Source organism: Fukomys damarensis, unplaced genomic scaffold, assembly GCF_012274545.1.
Source record: "Fukomys damarensis isolate Sample0158 unplaced genomic scaffold, DMR_v1.0_HiC HiC_scaffold_27, whole genome shotgun sequence".
Classification (NCBI taxonomy): Eukaryota; Metazoa; Chordata; class Mammalia; order Rodentia; family Bathyergidae; genus Fukomys; species Fukomys damarensis.
Genome location: NW_022900939.1, coordinates 4022148 through 4037134, shown reverse-complemented (window position 1 = coordinate 4037134; position 14987 = coordinate 4022148). Strand labels below are relative to the sequence as shown.

The 14987-nt window shown below is 36.8% G+C and overlaps 1 protein-coding gene across 1 annotated transcript; it reads left to right on the top strand.

Annotated features, from left to right (window-relative positions):
* Positions 1–7716: 7716 nt before the first annotated feature.
* On the top strand, positions 7717–8658 carry LOC104851166 (olfactory receptor 5AL1). The gene has a single exon (XM_010608345.1). The coding sequence runs from the start codon at positions 7717–7719 to the stop codon at positions 8656–8658; it is 942 nt and encodes a 313-aa protein (XP_010606647.1).
* The last annotated feature ends 6329 nt before the right edge of the window (positions 8659–14987 follow it).

Sequence of the window (14987 nt, the reverse complement as noted above, 5' to 3'; positions counted from 1 at the left end):
ATATATATATACATGAATTCATACATTTTTTAGGTACACCATGATCACAGTCCTCAGAGGGACATGGTGCAGGTAACACAGCACTTCACAATCCCCCTGCCTCCTTTCCCTCCTCTTCCCAATCCCTACCTCAAAGTGCCCTGCCCTACAGCAAAAAGACCCCATCTTGCTATGCAACAGACTTCAGAAGAACATTAACATGTTTTAAATCATATTCCTTCTTCAACAGAACTTTCAGGCAAAACTTCTCTGAAGTTGAACTAAGTGCACCTGGGGTCCCATAAGGAATTCATCAGTTCCTTACTATTTTCCTATGTCTAGAAAATCATTACATTTCAAGTGTGGAATGGGAAGGTCGCTACCAAGAAAAGTGTTCCTTTCCAGTCCTGCAAAGCCCAACAGCAGCTTCAGGTAGTTCGATGTATTGAGTACTAGAATCTTACAAAAGTTCTCTACTTTAATAAAATCTATAGAAACATTTAAAAAGTCAATAAAACTAGTTAAACATTGTGTGCTTTATCTATCATATGGTAAGATATTTTGCTATCATTTATTCATCCTTTATTACACTCAGGCTTCTTATTATCATTTATTAATTCCTTATTACAGTTAGGATTAGTGTACGAATCTGCCTTCAGGTGCTTATTTTTTGCCTGTTAAGCAAATTGGCTCCCAAAAGACTAGACCGCCATAATTACCTGTATTCGTGAAGTTTTTTGTTGTTGTTGTTGTTTTTTTTTTGGTCCAGTGATTGTGTAAAATGATGCAATTCAATATATTCTCAGAAGAACACACGATCATATAAAACAACTTCACAATGCTTAAATAACAAGACATTCTTATTGTTGGTCTCCATGGTTCCCCTCAAGACATATTGGAATGTTTCGGCTTTTCGCCGCTTTTCAAATGCAATATGGGGGGAGCATAATTGAAGTCATCTAAAAAGGGTTGAAAGGACAGAATCTTTGCTCATGTGTACAATTTTCTCCATAGTATACTTGGAATCTCTACGAATTACTAAATTCTCCTAGGAATAGGTATTTGTTCTACTTAGCATCTTGGAGAGTTGAGATTGGTCCACAGTTAAATGCATTTATTAAAACTTTAGCCCCGTGAAGAAGTTTGGACTCGAGGTCAAGGTCACTCAAAACGACAAGCCGAGATTCGCTCTTCAGGAAACCCTCTGAGGAGTCCTATGCTCCGAAGCCGTAGCAGAACTGAAGGCTGGTGGAGGGATTAGGAAGCACTAACTCAGAGTCCTGGTGTCAGACACGAATAAATTAAAGGTAGGAGCTCTGAGAAGCAGGCATATTCTTTTAAAAAGAAAGTAATTATACTAATATTTGATCATTTTGGGTGGAATCTAGAAGATGCAAAATAGGTTTTCTTTCATTATTGTCCACCGAATGACTGGGTGGCAGAGGACAGCGTCCACTGGGTAAGAATTTACACTGATGCATCTGAGGTGCTCCGGGTGCCTTCTCTCTGAGTGTATTGAACAGAGTCACCTCCGAGATGGCTGATCCAAGCTACTGAGGAAGCAGGGAAGATGTGCATGCCTGAGCTTCAAAGGAAGAAAACGCTCTAAAGGTACAGGTTTCTGCTTCACCACCTCACGGATGGCGACCGTCCCTACAGTGTTAGATCCAGAACTTGAAACAAGAATGGACCCAGATGACAGGAGCTGACGTAACAAAATAGTGGAATAGTGCGACCTCATCATAAGGACAGGGAGGGCTGGGGATTTAGCTCAGGGATTCGGTGGCCTGCCTCGCAAGTGCAAGGACCCGAGTTCAACCCCCAGTACAAAAAAAAAAAAAAAAGTTGAACGTAAGGACAGGGGAAAAACACTTTGAGAAAATGGAACAGAAAAATGAGAGACTTTGGTGACTCAGAAACCCAAGAAGGAGTGGTCTTTATCTTGACAAGTGAGTTCAATAGAGGAGTGCTTCACAGAAGTCAAATAAAAAATCAGCTTTGGATGTGAAGGGAAAGATAATGTTGGTGAACTTGGAAAGAATAATCACATTGCAATGATGATAGCAAGTATCTGAATGCAAGTGGATAAAATACAAATGTGAAGGAGTAAGTGGGTATCAGTGGCTTTTCAAGTATGTCTGGTCCTAAGGGAATTAGGAATAAAGTAGGAATAGAAGTCTGACATCACAGGTGAGTCTTCTTTGTAGCTATCTTGCTCTTTTTTAAAGTTGCCAAGAAAGATTGAGTTAATTAGCATGAGAAGAGAGACTGGATACAGAATTTTATGGGAATATATTTTTTGTGGGTATTGATAACAGGACAGCCTTCTCACCCTTTGCCCTCCAAAGAAATAGATGGATGTGATCTTCAACTGGAAAGACAAGTTGAGAAATGCATTCTCCCTCTAATGTCAGACACAATATCTCTATTCACAGTAAACTGTACCAGTGCTGTAGTAAAATAAATAGGTAAGAACATGGTTCAGAATCGCTCCACAGAGCCTAGGACACAAGAGGCTTAGTACAATCAAATGCAAGTCAATTAAATTATTAAATGTGAAAATGTTGTGTTACCTCAAGTCTCCTGTATGTCAGAGACATGTTCAGAAACACGTCGAAAACATATTTGACAATAACCAAAACTGGATCTGTCTGAAAAGAATGAGGCTAATAAAATTTTATATATTTGAAAAGTTAATTCTAATAAGCTGTCTATAGGAAGAACTGAACACAGTATGTGGCAAAAGGGAATGAGCGGAATTTATGGAACAGATATACATAAATGAAGTGCATCTGTATAACTGAAAGAACAAGGAAAAGGCCAGTTATGATCACGAGGTGTGGTTTCTGTTTTGTGTATTTAGTACTTGATGTGTTTCTAGGTAAACTAATTTATAAGATGGATCCATGTGAATGGGAAATTCATGTGTAATGGAGATTAGATTGCTGAGGCCATAGATGAAATTTGTGTATTGAGGCTGATAACAACTTTGGGGAATGCTCCTGATTAACTATAGAAGTGTATAAAACTCAAGGCAGTAGGAGAGTTTACACAAATATAAAATTTAATGCCAGCTGTGTAACAGTGGTATCAGTATCAACAAATCTTACTAAACCTGGCACATTTGAGTCACATGAAAAGTTTCCATCTGAGTGACAAGTGGTCTAAAGAGATGGAGGTTTTCAAGTAGCCATCAAAACTCATTTTAAGAGAACAGGAATCACAGGATTGAGGATATTGGAGATTTTGGTAATATTACAAGCTAACATGCACAGGTTTCACAGAATATAAATATTAGTACTAAAAGGAATGAGTAACAAGAAGTAGAGATATGAACTGAGTGGGGCAAGTTAAGACCATTTCAAAATATTGCAAAATTGTAAGCTTCTGTATTTATTATTACAGAGTGATTGCAGACATACTTTACAAAGTAAGCTTTGACCTAACCAACATGGCCGAGTTCCAACTGATTTATTGGATACACAGTATAAATCATTGTTCTAAGCACTTGCTATGCATTAACTCTTAGATTATTGTTCTAATTTGTCTTGATCTCTAGTTGACAGAGAAATTTCTGCATCTGTGAGAGTATTTGCAAAAACGATGAATTGAGATTACACAATCAATGTGTATGACTTATTCTGCTTTACCTTTTACTAATTAACAGTTCACCTTTTGAAGAAAAAGAATGCAAAACAAACTCTCAGCCTTAGTTTACACAACTGAGAATTAACATAATAGCCATACTGGCAATTTACAGAACTGATGTAGAGGTTACAGGAGATAATATAGTGAAAAATATATTAAAATCTTCAGTATCTGTGAAGATCATCAAAAGCTTTCTCCTTTTCCTTGGTCAGGAACCAGGTTGTGTTTCTAGAAATGAATCCTAGAATAATTTCTTTTCCTGTACTGCATTCAGATATGTGAAGATATCTGAAAACCATGTGTTTTTTTGGTTCATTCAATGTATATTGATACTTTAATCCAGATATTTTAATACAAAGACTTTCCATAGTGTCACTTTTTTCTTCTATTTCATTTCAAGTTCTATATTAATGGAAAAACGAAGGCCCAAAGATGTTGAAAAGAACAGTATAACATTTAAAAATCATCCTGAGAGTATGGTAGCAAGATCATTAATAACAAAATTTTGTTTGCAATGTTCCACATTAATCTTTTTTAAATCAATTTTAGAATTTATGCTTTATGCTATTTAAATTTTTCCAAATGGATCTTATACTATAGATCATTAAATTAGGCAAAAACCTAAAAGAACTATTTCTATCTTTGCAAAACCCTACAGGAACTCATTCTTTGGAATTCTAACTAAAATAGGTCACCTGATTCCGAGAGCAAGAAGAAGTAATTGCTTTGAGTGCGTCCAATATAAACTAACCACCTCATAATCACGGCAATCAGAAAGACTTCACAAAAGCATGGACTGTGAAGGACTTTCTTATGCAAAATATTTTAAAACTTTTCTTAACTGAAGGCTGGTGGAGGGATTAGGAAGCACTAACTCAGAGTCCTGGTGTCAGACACGAATAAATTAAAGGTAGGAGCTCTGAGAAGCAGGCATATTCTTTTAAAAAGAAAGTAATTATACTAATATTTGATCATTTTGGGTGGAATCTAGAAGATGCAAAATAGGTTTTCTTTCATTATTGTCCACCGAATGACTGGGTGGCAGAGGACAGCGTCCACTGGGTAAGAATTTACACTGATGCATCTGAGGTGCTCCGGGTGCCTTCTCTCTGAGTGTATTGAACAGAGTCACCTCCGAGATGGCTGATCCAAGCTACTGAGGAAGCAGGGAAGATGTGCATGCCTGAGCTTCAAAGGAAGAAAACGCTCTAAAGGTACAGGTTTCTGCTTCACCACCTCACGGATGGCGACCGTCCCTACAGTGTTAGATCCAGAACTTGAAACAAGAATGGACCCAGATGACAGGAGCTGACGTAACAAAATAGTGGAATAGTGCGACCTCATCATAAGGACAGGGAGGGCTGGGGATTTAGCTCAGGGATTCGGTGGCCTGCCTCGCAAGTGCAAGGACCCGAGTTCAACCCCCAGTACAAAAAAAAAAAAAAAAGTTGAACGTAAGGACAGGGGAAAAACACTTTGAGAAAATGGAACAGAAAAATGAGAGACTTTGGTGACTCAGAAACCCAAGAAGGAGTGGTCTTTATCTTGACAAGTGAGTTCAATAGAGGAGTGCTTCACAGAAGTCAAATAAAAAATCAGCTTTGGATGTGAAGGGAAAGATAATGTTGGTGAACTTGGAAAGAATAATCACATTGCAATGATGATAGCAAGTATCTGAATGCAAGTGGATAAAATACAAATGTGAAGGAGTAAGTGGGTATCAGTGGCTTTTCAAGTATGTCTGGTCCTAAGGGAATTAGGAATAAAGTAGGAATAGAAGTCTGACATCACAGGTGAGTCTTCTTTGTAGCTATCTTGCTCTTTTTTAAAGTTGCCAAGAAAGATTGAGTTAATTAGCATGAGAAGAGAGACTGGATACAGAATTTTATGGGAATATATTTTTTGTGGGTATTGATAACAGGACAGCCTTCTCACCCTTTGCCCTCCAAAGAAATAGATGGATGTGATCTTCAACTGGAAAGACAAGTTGAGAAATGCATTCTCCCTCTAATGTCAGACACAATATCTCTATTCACAGTAAACTGTACCAGTGCTGTAGTAAAATAAATAGGTAAGAACATGGTTCAGAATCGCTCCACAGAGCCTAGGACACAAGAGGCTTAGTACAATCAAATGCAAGTCAATTAAATTATTAAATGTGAAAATGTTGTGTTACCTCAAGTCTCCTGTATGTCAGAGACATGTTCAGAAACACGTCGAAAACATATTTGACAATAACCAAAACTGGATCTGTCTGAAAAGAATGAGGCTAATAAAATTTTATATATTTGAAAAGTTAATTCTAATAAGCTGTCTATAGGAAGAACTGAACACAGTATGTGGCAAAAGGGAATGAGCGGAATTTATGGAACAGATATACATAAATGAAGTGCATCTGTATAACTGAAAGAACAAGGAAAAGGCCAGTTATGATCACGAGGTGTGGTTTCTGTTTTGTGTATTTAGTACTTGATGTGTTTCTAGGTAAACTAATTTATAAGATGGATCCATGTGAATGGGAAATTCATGTGTAATGGAGATTAGATTGCTGAGGCCATAGATGAAATTTGTGTATTGAGGCTGATAACAACTTTGGGGAATGCTCCTGATTAACTATAGAAGTGTATAAAACTCAAGGCAGTAGGAGAGTTTACACAAATATAAAATTTAATGCCAGCTGTGTAACAGTGGTATCAGTATCAACAAATCTTACTAAACCTGGCACATTTGAGTCACATGAAAAGTTTCCATCTGAGTGACAAGTGGTCTAAAGAGATGGAGGTTTTCAAGTAGCCATCAAAACTCATTTTAAGAGAACAGGAATCACAGGATTGAGGATATTGGAGATTTTGGTAATATTACAAGCTAACATGCACAGGTTTCACAGAATATAAATATTAGTACTAAAAGGAATGAGTAACAAGAAGTAGAGATATGAACTGAGTGGGGCAAGTTAAGACCATTTCAAAATATTGCAAAATTGTAAGCTTCTGTATTTATTATTACAGAGTGATTGCAGACATACTTTACAAAGTAAGCTTTGACCTAACCAACATGGCCGAGTTCCAACTGATTTATTGGATACACAGTATAAATCATTGTTCTAAGCACTTGCTATGCATTAACTCTTAGATTATTGTTCTAATTTGTCTTGATCTCTAGTTGACAGAGAAATTTCTGCATCTGTGAGAGTATTTGCAAAAACGATGAATTGAGATTACACAATCAATGTGTATGACTTATTCTGCTTTACCTTTTACTAATTAACAGTTCACCTTTTGAAGAAAAAGAATGCAAAACAAACTCTCAGCCTTAGTTTACACAACTGAGAATTAACATAATAGCCATACTGGCAATTTACAGAACTGATGTAGAGGTTACAGGAGATAATATAGTGAAAAATATATTAAAATCTTCAGTATCTGTGAAGATCATCAAAAGCTTTCTCCTTTTCCTTGGTCAGGAACCAGGTTGTGTTTCTAGAAATGAATCCTAGAATAATTTCTTTTCCTGTACTGCATTCAGATATGTGAAGATATCTGAAAACCATGTGTTTTTTTGGTTCATTCAATGTATATTGATACTTTAATCCAGATATTTTAATACAAAGACTTTCCATAGTGTCACTTTTTTCTTCTATTTCATTTCAAGTTCTATATTAATGGAAAAACGAAGGCCCAAAGATGTTGAAAAGAACAGTATAACATTTAAAAATCATCCTGAGAGTATGGTAGCAAGATCATTAATAACAAAATTTTGTTTGCAATGTTCCACATTAATCTTTTTTAAATCAATTTTAGAATTTATGCTTTATGCTATTTAAATTTTTCCAAATGGATCTTATACTATAGATCATTAAATTAGGCAAAAACCTAAAAGAACTATTTCTATCTTTGCAAAACCCTACAGGAACTCATTCTTTGGAATTCTAACTAAAATAGGTCACCTGATTCCGAGAGCAAGAAGAAGTAATTGCTTTGAGTGCGTCCAATATAAACTAACCACCTCATAATCACGGCAATCAGAAAGACTTCACAAAAGCATGGACTGTGAAGGACTTTCTTATGCAAAATATTTTAAAACTTTTCTATGGCTGAGGGGAATCACTCAGCAGAATCTGGATTCATCCTCCTGGGGCTCACAGAGGACCCAGAGCTCCAGGTCATCCTCTTCGGTGTGTTCCTAGTGGTCTACTTAGTCAGTGTCCTGAGCAATCTTGGGTTGATCACGCTGATCCAAGTCAGCCCACAGCTGCACACGCCCATGTACTTCTTCCTCAGCCATCTGGCTTTTATTGACTTCTGTTTTACCTCTGCTGTCACCCCAAATATGCTGGTGAATTTTTGCCGCAATGTTAAAAGTATACCATTCCTTGCCTGTGCCGTCCAGGTGTGCTGCTTCATCACATTTGTAGTGTGCGAAGTGTTCGTGCTATCCATCATGGCCTACGACCGCTACGTGGCCATCTGTAGCCCGCTACTGTATGTCATCCTCATGCCTAGGAAACTGTGTGTTCAAATGATGGCCAGCACTTATGTTTATGGGTTCACGGTGGGTGTGGTACAGACAGTGGCCACGTTCCGCTTGTCTTTTTGTGGCTCCAACGTGATCAACCACTTCTACTGCGATGATGTTCCCTTAATTGCTCTGGCCTGTTCTGACACTCAGGTCAAAGAGCTCATGTTGCTAATCATTGCAGGGTTCAATTTCCTTTTCTCACTAATGATTGTGCTCATTTCTTATGCCTTCATCCTCTTTGCCATCCTGAGGATTCAGTCCGCAGAAGGGAGACAGAAAGCGTTTTCTACATGTGCGTCTCACCTGGCCTCCATTTCGATATTTTATGTGACGGTTATTTTTATGTACCTGCAGCCTAAGTCAAGCCATTCTCTAAATAAAGATAAATTTGCTTCCGTGTTTTATGTGGTGGTGATTCCCATGTTAAATCCATTGATTTATAGCTTGAGAAATCAAGAGGTAAAAAATTCCTTGAAGAAAATTGTTGAAAAATTGTGTTTGGCTATCAAATAATGTAAAGTCCTGAGCCAAGATGAAAGGACTTTGAGTTGTGCTAGCCTGGGTCTTGGTGCTGTAATGGCAAAGCCACAGCCTCCACCCATTGTGCTCACACTCGCTCGATATGTTTCATCCTCACAGTTTCACATGAGCAGGAATTCTAAATATAGAACTGTTGAATTTTAAAGAAAAAGAGATTGATAGACAAGAGAGACAGGACGATCATAATCTTATTTAACACAAAACTTCACCAATAGTTGAAGGAAATATTGAAAAATTGAAGCTATATCTGAATTGTATTTGATATAGAAAAAAATCTAGGCTATATTAAAATATATCAGTATCTGTTGATTTATATTCCAAATTCACCACATGTGAGTTTGTGGAAATATCATATTTTGAGGCAATGGTTTTATACTGTTTGTTTTGTTTTATCACTGGATCATTCCCCCACCTCTCTGCTTTTCTACATCTTCATATTAACGTGGTATTGTACACTTAGTGACAGGTTCTTCACACAGGTGACTGAAAGCACTTTGCAGCATATCTCACTGTCTGTTCAGTAGTGATGTATTTCTGGTGTTCAGAGTTGCAAATTTTTTTCCATAAAATGGGTAATAAACAGTTCTTACCATTTTATATCATTTCAGCTTTCTCCACCTCAGTTTCCTCATCTGCAGAAAGGAATAAAGGCTGATCCCCTGATCTCATTGTGAGGTTAAAGATGATTATAAAAATAAAGGGCATTAATTAACACCACATCTTCTCTAGATATCATCCCTTCCCCAAATGCCTTCCCTGATGCTTTCATTATAAATCAAGTGATTGTGGATCATCCTGTCTCTGTACCCCATTCTATTCCATGGTGCACCTTGCCTATCCTTCTGCTTTTTTATTCTTTTAGTCTACTGAAATTTCTTTAAATGCTTTTAGGAAATTGGACAATAACCAGTTGTGAAATACTTGGCAACATGATCGTCTACATTTTAAAATCATCAAAATGAGAGTAGAAAATTTTGTGTTATTTCATTGTGATCTTTTAAACAATTAATCATTTTCATTTTCATTGTGTTTGTGTTCTGATGCATGCATTTCAGATGAATTTTTTTAAGTTCATGTTCAACATCTCCTAAAAATATACATTTCTCATGAAAATAATGTCATAGTCTTTATTTTATTAGTAGTACTCTTCCGTCCATCTCTATACATTCTAAATATACAAACTGAATGGTATTCTGAATCCTGTATAGTTGAGACATGCTACTAATCATATATACATTGAATATAACAGTTAAGCAATAACAGTTGCCTATCAATCTTAACCCCAAAACAACATGATGGGAGGCCCCTGCTCATGATCCTGATCTCCTCTTCAGTGCTACAGCACAGGATGAGAAGAAAGACTCAGAGACAGAATTAAATAGAGAAACGTGAGGAGCCAGGGTGGCCAGTGCTTACGCAAGCAACAAAGACAGTGACCAGCCAGAACCATGGACATTTCTTGGTGATGCAATCATTGTTAAATTGGGGTGAGGGGGCTACCTGTGGTTGCTAGACATACATTGCTGATGCAGGCAAGTCTTCTAAAAGAAGTGACAAAGCATTTTGTATTGGGCTTGGAATGGAATTTGGGTAAAGGTCTCTCTGACTTCTTCTGTATATTATCCATGTGCTTGGTGAGACTCAGTTCTTAAAATAAGCCAATTGCAGGGCTAACTCCTTACAGCCTGCACTGCTTACAGACTTCTTTGGGCATAATCAGTGAGGTGGTCTCCTACACACTGTGATCCATAAGTCACTACTACTTCAGATCAAGGCAACTCAACTGCAGACCAACAAAATATTCTAGCCCTATACCAATATTCCAATCACAGTGCTACTAACATGAAAAGCCGTTTCTCCTCCACCTGCTGTTATTGAGGAACACAGATCAGTAGAGCTAATCCATCCATCCTACTTTTAGAGTGTAGCTATTGAAGAACATCTAAACACAAATTTCCTTTACACCAGTACATTCATCACTGTCTAAGTATAAACGTGGTCTACTAAAAACTCGTAAAATATTACGATCAGGTAGAGTTTATATTTTCAGCATGGTGGAGTCATTGTTACATCCTCACTTCCCCCCATCCTCTCCCCTTTCTTTAGTGATATGTACAGCAATTTCTGGCTGATGTATTGCATTTATGTCAAATCTCTGAGAATACAGGTTTAAAAGACATTACAGCAATTTCAAATATTTTGCTAAATAGATTCTTAGATAGAATGCTTAGTTCGTTTCTGAGGGATAATGACAATGTGAATTAAACTATGATTTGCCTGCATTCCTTTTCTAGAGAAATAAATGAGAATTCTATTGTTATTTCTTACTGTTGAACTGAATTGTTGATAATAACACTTGAGACACTATTCTCAGAAGAAATGTTCCAATGTCTATGATTGAGAGATTTGCATTTTTTAAAGTCTTCCAAAAACTTTTGCTAAATACATTGCTCATCTACTAAATATTAATGTAAAATATATCCATAAGTGCACTATGAACTGAATATAAGAAAGTTTAAAACAAATTTAACAAAAGATCTAGGCAGATACAGTAATTAATGGAACTGTCAGCCCCCAAAAGATCGATTTACCTTTATTCAAGGTTCTTTTATTGACTGAAAGACAAGAATATTATCGATCATTGATTTCATTGTATTAATTTGGTCACCAATTGGCAAATATCCAAAAATTCCTTGTTCTTGAATACATCTTTGTATTGTTTTTCAGCATTTGTCTTTAAATATGTGACAATGAAAAGGGCCTTGTGACCATTGTTTGTGAAATATCAAATCACATGGATTATAAAACACATAGCCAATTGGTAATGCACACCTCTGGGTGTGTCTGTGGATATTGGTTTGCAGACCAGCAAACTAAGAGGAAAATCGACCTCAGGTATAGGTGACACCTGCCCATAGGCTGCTAGCCTAAATGTAATGAAAGGAAAAGAAGGAAGAACTTGGGACACATTCACAAAGCTCCGCTCTGCTCGATTGGCTGGATCTTTTGCTGTCATTGCCTGAAAACTTTACACTTTGGCTTCATTCCCACACCATCAAACACTGCCTTATCATGGGATCCTTGCCTGGCCTCACAGGCCTTCCTTTGAAATTTGTGTGGAAGCATCGCTGACCCCGTAATTCTTAAATTCTGCGTGCTATTAAACAGGCATGCATCAAATGGAAGCCACCAAGGTCTGGTGTCAATGGAGCCACAGTCATCACACCTTGAACTACAGCTTCAGCTTGCTCTGAGAAATTCAACTCAGTGAAACGACTCTCAGGGAACCAATTTCCTCAGAAGCTTTTCTTAAAGAGAGTCTCATGGACTTTCTAATTATTTTTCTTAATGGACATGTGCTGTACAGATTAATAGACTTCATTTGGGGAGATTAAAATATGTATATAACATATTTCAATCATTCCATCACCTGAGTTTTCCATCCACCCCTCAATTTCACATTTTGGGGGGATCTCAACATGCGCGGTGTATTTTAATCATATTTATCCCCCTTATTACATGTGCCTCCCACCTAATCCTCTTTCTCTTGTGTAGCAAGGTTTCATTTTAATATTTTGTCATCTTTTTATATTCCATATATTAGAGAGAACATGTGATAGATAGCTTTCCAAGTCAATCTTATTTTGCTCCAAATGGAAAATCTCTAGTTTCATCATTTTTCCTGTAAATGGCAAAATTTTGTTCTTTATATACTCCAGACTGTGTATATACACCACATTTTCTTTATCTTTTCATCTGTTTATAAATACCTAGCCTGGTTCAGTTTCTTGGCTACTGCATTTCGTACAGCAATAAACACAACTATGCGGGTAACCCCACAGTACACTAACTTAAACACTTCAAGTGTATCCCAAGCAGTCACAGAGCTGGACCTAAATAGAAAATACAGAGTTGGGTGTTTAATGCCATGAAAATAATTTCTTGGTAGCCTTGCACAGCCAATTAGTGTGTTAATGTACTTTAATCCAATTAGTACCATGATCTCCTAAATAATGTACAACTTTGATGCATGAAATACAAATAAAATTAAATCTTACGTGTCTTACTTCTCATATTGTCACACCACTTTGGCTATCATTTAATTCTTTGCTACACTTAGGTTCAGCATAATGGTCTGTCAATCTAGTGTGTATTTTTATCTGTCAAGCAAACAGGGTCCCCACGGATCAGCCACAACATAATTGCTTATGTGAGTAAAGCTTTGTTATGTTTTTGGATCAACAGTTCTTTAACTTGATATAATTCTTGAAAATATTCCAGAGGGACTAAAAAATCATACAAAATAACCTCACAGTGCCTAAGTAATGAAACAGTACATTATCATTGTTGGCATTTATGGATTGCCTCAAGGTATAGTGGCTTCCTTATGTTTTTCTTTTCAATTACTCAAAGGAAATGTGTAATGAGATATAAAATATATTCAAGGTAATAGAAGTTATAAAAGCTTGCAATGCACAATCCTTGTATTTATTTTTTCAATTATTTCAATAATATATTTAGAGTGTCTACTAATTTTTGAATCTACTAGGTACAGTTGTTTATTCTATTAAATTATTGCAAGGGATAGATCAGTCTACTTGGAGTTTATTTATCAGAATTTTAATTAATCGTGTTAGAAACTTAGAACTCAGTTGCAAATTTAATGGAAAACAAAAAGCTATAATTTGCATAGTGGAAGATGTACTAAAAGTACCTGATACATGTATGGAGAAGGTGATGAAACTGGAAGATGGTACAGCAATTAGAAAGCTCTAGTGTAGAGTTTGGATTTGGGGCTTGAATATATAAAATATAGAAGGTGCAAGATGTAGACCTACTTGAAAAATAGAATAAATTATTAGCAATGTTTGATGATTGGTTATGCTGAAAGTTAGTAGAATATATGAAATATTTTTTCTCATGAAGATAACTGCATGAAAGATGGCATCATTCACTGATTTAAACATAGGTGTGTGTGTGTGTGTGTGTGTGTGTATACTCTGATGCTTATGACTAGAATATGGCTTTTTAATATATAAATCATCTCTAGAATGTTAAGTATAGGTACTTATGAAATATATGCTTGATGATGCTTGGGAAGAATTAGATAAGTTTGCTTGGGCTTCAGAAGAGAAATTCAGCGTAGTGATCCATACTTTCACATTGCCTGCATACGTATGTCACTTGTTCCCATTTTCTTTGGTGGCAGCTCTCAACAAGAAGGGGCAAAAATAACATAAGCTGGCAAAAACACTCTTAAAGGACAATTTTAGTTCAAACAGAAACAACAGCAGTAAAGTGCTTCAAGAGTACAAAAAGTGGGTAGAAAGGGTCAGGGATTTAGCTCAGTGGCAGCATGCCTGTCTTGCTAGCATGAGGTCCTGAGTTAGATCCCTGGTACCATTAAAAAAAAAAAAAAGTTAGTAGAAAGAGAAGAGCCAGAGATTTTGGTAACTTACAACCGAAAAAGTAATAGCCTCGAATGGCAAGCAATTGTCACTGGATAAGCACTTCAGAAAACTCAAATAAGAAATTAATGTTGGATTTGAGAGGAAGGAGGGTGCTGGTGAAGTTGGAGAGAGGAGTTGCACTGCAATGATGAGAACAAGCATCGGAACATGATAGGTTAGGATTTAAATGTGTAGAACACAGGGAACATTGGTGATTCTTCCAGATTTCTAGTACCGCGGGATTGAGGGACGAGAGGTAGTGGATAACAGTGATGGAACAGGGTCAGAAGTCATTGGTGACTCCTTACAGATATCTTCCTTGATGGGAAAGATTGAATTGAGTACCACAAGAAGAGATATGGGAGATAAGAGTATGGGATAAACACACGCTTAGTTGTAGAATAGGAGAAAGCTCTAGGCCCATTTTTCCCCAGTACGGAAAGGGTTTCTGTGGAAGACAGTGCATTTTTGACCTGGTGAGAAAGGTTGAAAAATTTTGTCTCCATCTAATGTTGAACATAGTAATGACTGCTTGGTGTATATGATGGGGTTGGCGTGGAGAAAGAAGAAGGCAATCCTAAGGTCGGAAATCAGTACACATAGACTGGAAGACAGATGCTTGGACCAAGCAAAAGCAAATCAAATAAATGACTACTGGATTTCCAAAGCAATTAATTTGTATCCGTTCAGTTTTCTGCATGGTGTTCTTGGTAGCTCAGGTACAAATGCAAAGAGAAGAACATTTCAAAAATGCCCAAATTGTGATATACCTTGAAGGAACGAAAGTACAAAACTTTGTATGCTGGAACATACAGTAGTTGTGGTGATAAATAGTAAACTGCATTGAGCACA